The sequence below is a fragment of the Entelurus aequoreus genome, linkage group LG02 (genome assembly GCF_033978785.1).
Source record: "Entelurus aequoreus isolate RoL-2023_Sb linkage group LG02, RoL_Eaeq_v1.1, whole genome shotgun sequence".
Taxonomy (NCBI): domain Eukaryota; kingdom Metazoa; phylum Chordata; class Actinopteri; order Syngnathiformes; family Syngnathidae; genus Entelurus; species Entelurus aequoreus.
Window position 1 is genome coordinate 79,314,819 of NC_084732.1, and position 13,130 is coordinate 79,327,948.

At 40.1% G+C, this 13,130-nt stretch overlaps 1 protein-coding gene across 1 annotated transcript in view; it reads left to right on the forward strand.

The window, feature by feature from the left end:
* hsd17b12b (hydroxysteroid (17-beta) dehydrogenase 12b) overlaps window positions 1–9,993 on the forward strand; it is a 54,309-nt gene extending 44,316 nt beyond the window's left edge. Inside the window, exons 9-11 of the mRNA XM_062069313.1 lie at window positions 2,085–2,150; window positions 4,519–4,668; window positions 9,231–9,993. Coding sequence (XP_061925297.1) covers window positions 2,085–2,150; window positions 4,519–4,668; window positions 9,231–9,338 — 324 coding nt within the window. The 3' untranslated portion in view covers window positions 9,339–9,993. The remainder of the gene's footprint in view (window positions 1–2,084; window positions 2,151–4,518; window positions 4,669–9,230) is intronic.
* Window positions 9,994–13,130: the final 3,137 nt, after the last annotated feature.

Sequence of the window (13,130 nt, forward strand, 5' to 3'; positions counted from 1 at the left end):
TCTTAAAATAATGCTGACAATAATTCTGTTTATCGGCAACAGTTTGTCGTACAATATTTCGTCCAGCAAAATGTGTTATCGACATATGCCTATTATAAACCTTGTCTATAGTGGCTACCTGTTTCACGCGAACGCTTATATTGCATCCTGGAATAGTTTTTTTTTCTACTCTGTATAGTGACCACCGATATCAAAATTTGCTGATGCATGATGTTGATAGATGGAGTCTTAACCCTAAATTCCACCAAGTGTATTGTTCTCACTCACCAGCTGCATGCAGAGCAGGTTTGGCTGAGCCAGACATCAGCAATGACGTCACCGACAAGTCCTTGCGGTGAAATAACGCACTTTTGTGCGAGACAATTTGTGTGTTATGTTTATTGCTTCTTTCAGTAAGGCAGGAACATCAGCTTTTGGCAACACAGGAACACTTTATTAAGAACACAATACTATCTCTGCAAAGTACTACCGTCTCTATTTAATGTAGTTATTCTATGCATACCAACACAGTATGTGGAATAAATTCAGCAAGAACCTTGTCTACATGGAATAAGACTGTTGGCTTCCCAATGGACTGGACTCTCACATTAGGGCATACTTGCCAACCTTGAGACCTCCAATATCGGGAGGTGGGGGGTAGGGGGTGGGGGCGGGGGGCGTGGTTATTTACAGCTAGAATTCACCAACTTGAGTATTTCATATATATATATGTATATGTATATGTATATATATGTATATGTATATATATGTATATATATGTATATATGTATGAAATACTTGACTTTCAGTGAATTCTAGCTATATATATATATATATATATATATATATATATATATATATATATTGTCCTGTTTAACTTCTCCGTTCATGATGAGTATATCATTTCGGCCACCGTGTTCAATGGAGAAGTCTGTTCTACATATTTACAGGCAACATACACCTTCCCCTTCGAACTGTCCTGGATGAACTGAAATTCTTGTTTCCATTCGTTTTGGAACTTGCAAGCGTATTTCTTCATCTAGCTCGTCGACGGCGTCGCCATGTCTGTAATTTCCTCGTTCTTCTGCTTTCGTCTCCTTGTTGTGCGCGCAGTTGTGCACTCTACTCTCTAAAAGCCCTAGATGTTATGATGTCATTGGGCAGGCAAGCTGTTTATATTGTGGGAAAGCGGACGTGAGAACAGGCTGTCCCCACTCAGTCTCAGGTCCGCATTGAGCTTGAGGGGGCGTGGCCTCCAGCTCCGGCTGAATACCGGGAGTTTGTCGGGAGAAAATCTCTGCCGGGAGGTTGTCGGGAGAGGCGCTGAATACTGGGATTCTCCCGCTAAAAACGGGAGGGTTGGCAAGTATGCATTAGGGTTGTCCCGATACCAATAATTTGGTACCGGTACCAAAGTGTACATTGATACTTTGATACTTCTCAAAATAAAGTGAACTACAAAAAACGTTGGCTTTATTTCAACAGAAAATCTTACAATACATTAAACATATGTTTCCTATTGCATTCAAATAACAATTTTAGATGGTTAAAAATTAAAAGGCATTAAACGCATTGGGCTTTTCTGATTGCACTCAAAGAACAATTTACAGTTTTCCATTTTACATATAGTCTGCCATAATCAAGGATTAGGTTAGAATACAATAAAAAGTTTTATTGGCATTATATTAAAGGCCTACTGAAACCCACTACTACCAACCACGCAGTCTGATAGTTTATATATCAATGATGAAATCATGATTTATGGTTTCCCCTCCTGGTCTGTGCTTTAAGAAAAATACAATGATTAGTAACTACTAAAAACAAAACTATGGATAAAAGTACACAGATAAGCCATGCAGCAGGTAAAACACAAATTGTAAGAAAAAAAGTGCCTTGTGTTTGCATTGGGATGGCCTGAAAATCTTAGTAACCCAATTTTTTTTTTTTTTTTTGGAAATCGATTTAAAATCTGGATGAATAAGAATCGTCATTCGGATGTGATTCATTTTTTTTGTGCACATTCTTCAACAATTGTAGGAATATGTTGAAAAAATATGCTGAATTATGTTCTGTCATGTTTTTTTTTCTTCTCATGTATTCTTTAGGCGTTTGTGGACTTCTTCTCTCGAGGACTGCAAGCTGAATACAAGAGCAAGGGGATCATCATCCAGGTAGACACACCTGCTCTAGACAAGCCAAAGGAGAAGCCCCATTGCAGGACATAAGATTAGAAATGTGTTACTAAAAACTAAACAATACAGTCAGAAGTTGTTTCACCCTCTTCACAAGTTTCAATCTGGGTTGTGCAAATTTGGAATGTTACTTCATTTGACGAATTTCAATGGAATCTGCTCCATCCCACAGGATGTTGAATTTGAAATACATTATTTACAATTCAGAGAAATTCCTTCGAGCCATGTAACAATTATATTAAACAAATCTCTCCTCCATATTCAATACTTGGATTTAGTAAATACATTTGGAAACAAAGTACTTTTCCACCAAAAGTCGAAAGAACTGTAACAATATTTATTATTTTTCGTTTTATAGCTTTAAAATTGACTAAAATACTACTAACACGATCCATGACTTTTAGTTTTATCGGAACCAAATTAGCTAACTGGCTAACACTTAGTATGTATACAAAACAGATTTAAGTCACAATCTCCATGACTTTTACTTTTATGGCTAAAAATTAGTTAAAATGCTATAAAGTGTATGCGAGATGGCGGCAAGTTACAATAGTTTTATAGCTACCAAATTAAAACTTAGCATGTAAGCATGATAACACTAACAATATCCATCATTTTTAGTTTAATAGCTATACAATTAGTTAAAATGCAAATACTTAGCGCTAATAACAATATCCATTCATTTTAGTTTTATAGCTATAAAATTTGTTTAAATGCTAAAAAGTGTATGCGCGATAGCTCCTAGTAACAATAAGTGACTTAAAGTTTTATAGCTACAAAATTGGCTAACATGTTAACACTTATCTTGTAAGCATTATAACACTAAATAAAAATATTTATGGCTTTTAGTTTTATAGCTATACATCCATCCATCCATCCATCCATCTTCTTCCACTTATCCGAGGTCGGGTCGCGGGGGCAGCAGCCTAAGCAGGGAAGCCCAGACTTCCCTCTCCCCAACCACTTCGTCCAGCTCTTCCCGGGGGATCCCGAGGCGTTCCCAGGCCACCCGGGAGACGTAGTCATAGCTATACAATTAGTTTAAATGTTAATATGCTAATAATTATAATTGATGCAAGATAGCTCTAACAATGATATCCCTGACTTTTAGTTTTATAGCTAGAAAATTAGTTTAGATGCTAAAAAGTGTATGTTAGAATGCGTCAAGTAATAATATCCATGAATTTGTTTTATAGTTACAAAATTGGTTAACATGTTGACGCTTACCATGTAAGCATGATAACAATAAGTAACAGTTTAGTTTTATAGCTATTAAATTAGTTTAAATGTTAATATTTTAATACTTATCATTCATGCAAGACAGCGCTAATAACAATATCCATGAATTTTAGTTTTATAGCTATTAAATTTGTTTAAATGTCTGTAGAATATCACTATGTAACAACGACTGAGTTTTATAGCTTTAAAATGAGTTAAAATGCTAACGTGCTAATACTTTGGTCGTCCTAAATATACTTTGCTCACCAAAACTGGGTGTTGTGATGAAATGACCATTTGTGCTGGCAACTGCGTCTTTCCCGGCGCACACAAGTGACATAGCTCGCCTAAAGATGACGAAAAAGTCACATACATTGCGTTTTAGAAATGAAGTCACATTTGAAAATACCAGATTCCAATTGGATTTGAACTACCTCCTGATGGGGCCTGAATCTGTTGCGAAAAAAATCAGATTTGAAGCACTTCGGAGCGTTTAGACTGGCAAAATAAAGCAGATCTGTGTCACTTGAGGGCAAAAAAATTCCATGTGGTGTTTCAGGGCCGTAGAGTTTAATAGCTACATAATGGGCTAACATGTTAACTGTGGAGCATTTTGGCTCCGGAGAAGTTTAAACCAAAATTATCAGTTGGAATTGTAATTGTACTTCCTTCATTTTGATTTGTTGTTAATACAATCATTTTTAACAATAATGCAATGCTAACAACTTGGACACAATTGGCTCTTAAAACACGATCCTGAACACACATTAAAACTGGTGTTGTAATGGAAAAAAAGCTAAAATTAAGCTTCTGAAATTCCTTTCCCAAAGCCCTGACCTCAACCCAGCAGAACATTTTACAACCAAATTAAATGAACAGTCAGAAAGAGTGGCCAAATAACTTGCCAGAAGACTGTTGTCGTGTATGTCTATACAGTATTTGAACTTGCATGTACAATTGTATGAATTACAGAAAATTCAAGCATCTTTTTAAAAATCTTAAAAAAAAAAAATCATCATGTTTATAATCAACAGTTCAACTACATCATTAAGGGTATGACATGACAATCATTCTCACCGAGTGTGTGTCCACTACTGACTGGAATTGTATCCCCCGCATCTTTCTCCAGAGTGTTCTGCCATTTTTTGTTGCAACGAAACTGAGTAAGATCCGAAGGGCCACGTTGGACAAGCCAAGTCCAGAGCGCTACGTCGCCGCAGAGCTCAACACCGTGGGCCTCCAGACCCAAACCAACGGCTACCTGCCTCATGCCATCATGGTACGTGGAGTGCCTTTCAAATGCATAAATTACAAGTAGCGTCACCAATGGACCCCTGATAACGTTTCACTTTTTATTAATCAGTCGCTGATTGAAAAGTCTAGCTAAAAGTTGAATATTAAATTGGCATGTACTGTATTTTCCGGACTATAAGGCGCACTTGAAATCCTTTTTTTCCCTCAAAACTCGACAGTGCGCCTTATAACCCGGTGCGCCTAATGTACGGAATAATTTTGGTTGAGCATACCCACCTCAAAGCTATTTTATTTGGTACATGGTGAAATGATAAGTGTGACCAGTAGATGGCAGTCAAACATTAGAGATACATGTAGACTGCACTATGATGTGTCTCAAGTAAACAACACATACACATCCCTAAAAATTGATTACATTTATTAATGAGTAATTCTGTTAGTAATTCAATAATTGTTAACTATAATTACTTTTTAAAAGTAATTTCGTCAGGGTCTGATGTGGAGAGTTTGTTAATAGCAGTTATGTGTTGTTTGTTGTTCAGTCTGTTAGCAAAAGCTCTGTCTCTGATAATTTCCTAATCATTTAAATCCTACGTTTTTTTGTACAAATGATTGTCACAATTAACGCTTTGTTGTGTGGCGAAAAAAAGCATCATTATGTGTGTATTTTTTGTGCGTGTCTGTGTGCGTGCGCATCCATATGACGTCTTATTGGGGATTGCCCTAAAAAACATGGCTTTATAGCAGGTTATACTGTGATTTGACATGTTTGGCAAACTTCCCTCTTCAATTTGGCATGAAATTAATTAAATCATTGCGATTGCGTGTGTAAAAACCGCTGTGTAAACCCGATCACGCAGGCATTCTCATATATCATTTGTTTTCAAAACGGCTACAAAAAATGTGGGACCCCAAAAATTTACTGTGGGACCTCATTTTTATGACTTGTTGGGGTCCCCGGGATTCATTCAACTGCGGATTCCGTTTTATTGGCCTACTGTGCATGGTTACCTCAACGTACAAATCATCCCTTACTTTGTTTTATTTTATTGAGTTTAGTGATTATTGATTAGCGCTGGGACAAAAAGTACCAACTATGGTGACATCCCAAACTTCTAGTAGACGTGCTCTTTCTTCCCGCTCATTTGCATGCACTTATTACCTATATGCATTATTTAGTTTACACCGGTGCCATTATACTAGCGAGCATCCAACTTGGACTAATCTTAAAGGCCTACTGAAATGAATTTTTTTTATTTAAACGGGGATAGCAGATCTATTCTATGTGTCATACTTGATCATTTCGCGATATTGCCATATTTTTGCTGAAAGGATTTAGTATAGAACAACGACGATAAAGATTGCAACTTTTGGTATCTGATAAAAAAAAGGCTTGCACCTACCGGAAGTAGCGTGACGTAGTCAGTTGAACATATATGCAAAGTTCCCTATTGTTTACAATGATGGCCGCATGAAGTGAGAGAGATTCGGACCGAGAAAGCGACAATTTCCCCATTAATTTGAGCGAGGATGAAAGATTTGTGGATGAGTAAAGTGCAAGTGAAGGACTAGTGGGGAGTTGAAGCTATTCAGATAGGGAAGATGCTGTGAGACCCGAGGGTGACCTGATATTCAGCTGGGAATGACTACAACAGTAAATAAACACAAGACATATATATACTCTATTAGCCACAACACAACCAGGCTTATATTTAATATGCCACAAATTAATCCTGCATAAAAACACCTGCGTGTTTGTTATGCTAGCTCCTAGCTCCTCTGCTAGCTCCTAGCTCCATAGAACACGCCAATACAATTCAAACACCTGATCAACACACACAATCACTCAGCCCAAAAGACAGTTTACCTAACCCAAGGTTCATAAAGCTTATATATTTTTAAAAAGTTACGTACGTGACGCGCACATACGGTCAAGTTATCGAATGTTTAGCAGCCAAGGCTGCATACTCACGGTACCTGATATTCAGCTGGGAATGACTACAACAGTAAATAAACACAAGACATATATATACTCTATTAGCCACAACACAACCAGGCTTATATTTAATATGCCACAAATTAATCCTGCATAATAACACCTGCGTGTTTGTTATGCTAGCTCCTAGCTCCTCTGCTAGCTCCTAGCTCCATAGAACACGCCAATACAATTCAAACACCTGATCAACACACACAATCACTCAGCCCAAAAGACCGTTCACCTAACCCAAGGTTCATAAAGCTTATATATTTTTAAAAAGTTACGTACGTGACGCGCACGTACGGTACGGTACGTGTTATGCTAGCTCCTAGCTCCTCTGCTAGCTCCTAGCTCCATAGAACACGCCAATACAATTCAAACACATGATCAACACACACAATCACTCAGCCCAAAAGACCGTTCACCTAACCCAAGGTTCATAAAGCTTATATATTTAAAAAAAGTTACGTACATACGCAAAAAAAAGCCAAAGCTGCATACTCACAGTAGCACGTCTGCGTCTTTGTCATCCAAATCAAAGTAATCCTGGTAAGAGTCTGTGTTGTCCCAGTTCTCTACAGGCGTCTGTGTATCCAAATCAAAAGTCCTCCTGGTTAGAGTCTCTGTTATCCGAGTTCTTCCATCTTGACTGCATCTTTCGGGAATGTAAACAAAGAAGCGCCGGCTGTGTACTGTTGTGGCTGACTACGTTCGAAAAATACGTCCATTTCGCACCGACAACTTTCTTCTTTGCTTGCTTGGCTTCCTTCTCCATAATGCAATGAACATGATTGAAACAGATTCACGAACACAGATGTCCAGAATACTGTGGAATTATGAAATGAAAACAGAGCTTTTTCGTATCGGCTTCAATGTGGAAGGCATACCCGTGTTCGCCGGGCTACGTCACGCGCATACGTCATCCGCAGAGGCGTTTCGAACCGGAAGTTTAGCGGCAAATTTAAAATGTCACTTTATAAGTTAACCCGGCCGTATTGGCATGTGTTATAATGTTAAGATTTCATCATTGATATATAAACTATCAGACTGCGTGGTCGGTAGTAGTGGGTTTCAGTAGGCCTTTAAAGGCCTACTGAAACCCACTACTACCGACCACGCAGTCTGATAGTTTATATATCAATGATGAAATCTTAACATTGCAACACATGCCAATACGGCCGGGTTAACTTATAAAGTGTAATTTTAAATTTCCCGCTAAACTTCCGGTTGAAAACGTCTATGTATGATGACGTTTGCGCGTGACGTCAATGGTTGAAACGGAAGTATTGGGACACATTGTATCCCAATACAAACAGCTCTGTTTTCATCGCAAAATTCCACAGTATTCTGGACATCTGTGTTGGTGAATCTTTAGCAATTTGTTTAATGAACAATGGAGACTGCAAAGAAGAAAGCTGTTGGTGGGATCGGTGTATTAGCGGCTGGCTGCAGCAACACAACCAGGAGGACTTTGAGCTGGATAGCAGACGCGCTATCCGACGCTAGCCGCCGACCGCATCGATGATTGGGTGAAGTCCTTCGTCGCGCCGTCGATCGCTGGAACGCAGGTGAGCACGGGTGTTGATGAGCAGATGAGGGCTGGCGTAGGTGGAGCGCTAATATTTTTATCATAGCTCTGACGAGGTCCCGTAGCTAAGTTAGCTTCAATGGCGTCGTTAGCAACAGCATTGCTAGGCTTCGACAGGCGGCACAGCATTAACCGTGTAGTTACAGGTCCAGTGTTTGGTTCGGTGTCTCCTGATAGTAGTATTGTTGATCTTCTGTCTATCCTTCCAGTCAGGGGCTTATTTCTTTTGTTTCTATCTGCATTTAAGCACGATGCTATTACGTTAGCTCCGCAGCTAAAGAGCTTCGCCGATGTATTGTCGTGGAGATAAGTCACTGTGAATGTCCATTTCGCGTTCTCGACTCTCATTTTCAAGAGGATATAGTATCCGAGGTGGTTTAAAATACAAATCCGGGATCCACAATAGAAAAAGGAGAAAGTGTGGAATCCAATGAGCCCTTGTACCTAAGTTACGGTCAGAGCGAAAAAAGATAGGTCCTTCACTCTCACGTTCCTCATCCACACATCTTTCATCTGTTCAAATTAATGGGGTAATCGTCGCTTTCTCGGTCCGAATCGCTCTCGCTGCTGGTGTAAACAATAGGAAAATGTGAGGAGCTCTTCAACCTGCGACGTCACGCTACTTCCGGTACAGGCAAGGATTTTTTTTTATCAGCGACCAAAAGTTGCGAACTTTATCGTCGATGTTCTCTACTAAATCCTTTCAGCAAAAATATGGCAATATTGCGAAATGATCAAGTATGACACATAGAATGGATCTGCTATCCCCGTTTGAATAAACAAATGTCATTTCTGTAGGCCTTTAATTCAGTTGATCTGCAAGTGCAATTTTAAACACCAACTTTTTGAAGCGTTTACAAAGGGCCTGCGTTGGTTAAGTCTGATAATGAGCCAGGTTTCTCGACAGAAAAAAAAACACCTTTTGCTTCTGTCGTTCCTCTCGTAGGTTGCAAACGCCTAATGAATACTAATCTGTTATTTGTAAATGCCACCAGCTGACCGTGTAATTTCCCCTCTGCAGGGCTGGGTGAGTACTGCTCTGCTCCCTGCCAACCTCCTCAGCAGACACGTGATGGGAATGGGCCTGTCCCAGCGTGCTCGTTACCTCAAGAAGCAGAAGCAGGGCTAGGGCTCAGCGGAGGCAGAGCGCCACCAGCTGCGCTCGCGCCTTCGTCTGACTAGCGTCATCAGCATCATCGGCGCGGACCAAGGAGAGAAAAAAAACCCCAAATCAGTTTCCCTCCCATTTAGAAACAGCAAGTCATGGATGATGCGAGGCAGCTTCTGGCCTCAATCTGTGATGGGCATTAATCATCCACTTTAATCAACTAATTGCAGATTTACATTTTCTCGGCTAAATCCTAACAAAACACTTGACTATGTTTTCAGGGTTAATGTGGGCGTCATGTTTTTTGTATACTGCAATCTTATATGTAAAGCAGTAAAAGGGACCTGTTTATTTTTTTTAATTTACAGCTAAGATGTACCAATGAAAACATGTCAATCATGTGACAAGTGTTTTGAAACTAGGTCTCAGCTAGATGCGGCTCGTTAGCGTCTGTGCATACGCCTTGCAAGTAATTCCAATGTTAGGTTACCCTGCAGTTTGGGAGTGCGAAGTAAGTCGTAACCAATGCCCAATTCCAGTTTGTTAGTCTCCTCTCTGCACTAACGCTTAACATACCAGCCATGTCTCTGAATGCATCGATGAGAACACTTGTGTAATTGTGTGGTGTCAACTGCAAAAAGTTGCTTTAAAACTATTAAAACCCATTTGAATTGTTTATATTTGTGTTACGGGTCCTGGAATAAACAAAAAATACAGAGTCTACACCAGGGTATTCAATTAAATTTGTCTTGGGGGCCCACAATTGTAGAAAGCTACAGACCGGACTTCTGCCTTTAAAGTTAAAGTACCACTGATAGTCACACACATACTTGCCAACCTTGGGACCTCCGAATTCGGGAGATTTTGGGGGGGCTTAAGGGGGAGGAATATATTTATAGCTAGAATTCACTGAAATTCAAGTATTTCTTATATATATATATATAAATAAAATAAATACTTGACTTTCAGTGAATTCTAGCGATATATATATATATATATATTTATAAATAAAATAAATACTTGAATTCTAGTGTTCATTTATTTACACATATACACACACACATAACACTCCTTTACTCATTGTTGTATTTGAAAGTGCAATGCTTTGCAGCCAGTAGCACAGCCTTTGAAGGAGCATAAGTATGAGCAGCATCTGTGAAATTTAATTTGCAGGAAAGGAGTGAGTTTAGAGTTGAATTGTCCATCCTCGTTCTATTCTCTGTCACTCGCCGTCGCCATGACTGTCTCTTCTTCGTTCTTCTGCTTCGTCTCCTACTTGTTGTGTGTGCAGTTGTGCACTCGCCAAAAGCCGTAGATGTTATAACGTGACTGGGCCGGCACGCTGTTTATATGAAGAAAAAGCGGACGTGACTACAGGCTGTCCTCACTCAGGTCCGCACGGACCTGGAGGGGGCGTGCCTTAAGTCCGGCTGGAAATCTGGAGAAATTCGGGAGAATGGTTAGTCTCGGGAGATTTTCGGGAGAGGCTCTGAAATTCGGGAGTCTCCCAGAAAATTCGGGAGGGTTGGCAAGTATGGTCACACACACACTAGGTGTGGTGAAATTACTCTCTGCGTTTGACCCATCCCCTTGTTCCACCCCCTGGGAGGTGAGGGGAGCAGTGAGCAGCATCAGTGGCCGGACTTGGGAATCGTTTTGGTGATTTAACCCCCAATTCCAACCCTTAATGCTGGGAAGTAATGGGTCCCATTTTTATAGTCTTTGGTATGCGGTTTGAACTCACAACCTACCGATCTCAAGCGGACACTGTAACCACTAGGCTACTAAACAGGTTTATTTATTTTTTGTTCTTCACTCTTATCTTGTATATTCATGAGAACCAATGTCCTCTACAGTAGACAATTGATTTTGGTCTTATTTTGTCAGAATTACAGGAGCCCTAGCTAGTCAAAGATCGTCTCTATTACAGCACTCTCGTGTTTTGAAGGAATTTGCTGACATATGAGTCTCACAAGGTTTTGAACTGGGCTCGCAGTTGAATAGCCCAAATGAAGAGGAAGGACCTAGTATAACTAAAAAAGTTGAGGTAAAGAAGTCTTGTCACCTTCTCCTGGGCAGTGCGGCTGGATCAAAAGAGACTGTGCTGAACAAAAAGTTGCTTTATTACAAGCGAGCGTCCTTATACAGGACTGCAGTACCTGGAAGAGGCCAAGTAAAAAATAATGAGGCACTCCTAAATTGGAGAAGCCGAACCACCGTCTTATATTCCGTCTGTCTCTGTCTGGGTGTGTGTTCATTCAGGAGAGTACAACCTGACCATGTAAGGAGACCGGAAAACAAGCTCTATAAGTTGTAACTTAAATGTGGACGTGAAGATAGACATGGAGTCTCTCCTCCAGGATAGAGCTATCACTTTTGCATTCCAGAGTCTGAATGTATTGCCTCTTGTGAGAGAGTTTACCCAGTCCACATGCGAATGTCCAACTAAGGCTCCTTCATTTATTATGGACTCAACCATTATTTACTTAAACCTGGTGGTTCGCTTTCCCCAAGTTGAATATACACATTCACCATATGTTGAACATAACATGAGTCAAATAATTCACTTCATTTGCAATGTTCTACTGTCAATGCAAGAACCTGACAATGTGTTTACAGTGGTCCAGTTTTAGGAATTCGCTGCAAAAAATGTTTGTTTCCCAAAGTTTTGAACTGAACTCGGGGGCCGAATTTGGCCGCGGGGCCACCACTTGAATAGCCCTGATCAACGCCATATATTTACGCCATCGCTGACACAGGGCTATTACCAGTACTATTGTGTTATACTGTAACCATGAATGGATTTACGTGGACCCCGACTTAAACAAGTTGAAATACTTATTCGGGTGTTACCTTTTAGTGGTCAATTGTACGGAATATGTACTGTACTGTGCAATCTACTAATACAAGTTGCAATCAATCAATCAAAACCAAGCAACCAATCTGCTACACGCCAGGACTTAAACATGTAACAAATTACACACAGAGGACAAATCTTTAAATGTCAAGCCCTTTAGATAATTATCACAAAATATTTTTACCTTTAACATACATTTCCCAGTGTAAACACGTCACTAAAATAGCTCATTTTAATTATTCATCCACAACTTTGCAAAATATATCATGTTTACCTACTTGGTTAATGTGTGTGTGTTGTCAAATATCACTTGAATACATTTGATTGTCTTGCCTACAAGACAGAGTTGAGGCTTACCGTAAATGGTCGCGAAATGGCGCGCCTGACTCGAACCGCTTGCCTATAAGACAGAGTTGAGGGCTACATCAAATAAAAAGGTGGCGAAACGGCGCGCCTGACTCGAACGGCTTGCCTATAAGACAGAGTTGAGGGCTACATAACATAAAAAGGTGGCCACATGCCACGCCTGACTCGAGCGGCTTGCCTATGAGACAGAGTTGAGGGCTACATCAAATAAAAAAAGGGCAAAATGGCACGCCTGACTCGAACGGCTTGCCTATAAGACAGAGTTGAGGGCTACCTATCATATAAAGGTGGCGAAATGGCACGCCTGACTCGAACGGTTTGCCTATAAGACAGAGTTGAGGGCTACCTATCATAAAAAGGTGGCGAAATGGCACGCCTGACTCGAACGGTTTGCCTATAAGACAGAGTTGAGGGCTACATAACATAAAAAGGTGGCGAAATGGCGCGCCTGACTCCCAATGGCTTGCCTATAAGACAGAGTTGAGGGCTATTTAACATAAAAAGGTGGCGAAATGGCACGCCTGACTTGAACGGCTTGCCTATAAGACAGAGTTGAGGGCTAACACAAATAAAAAAAGGGCAAAATGGCG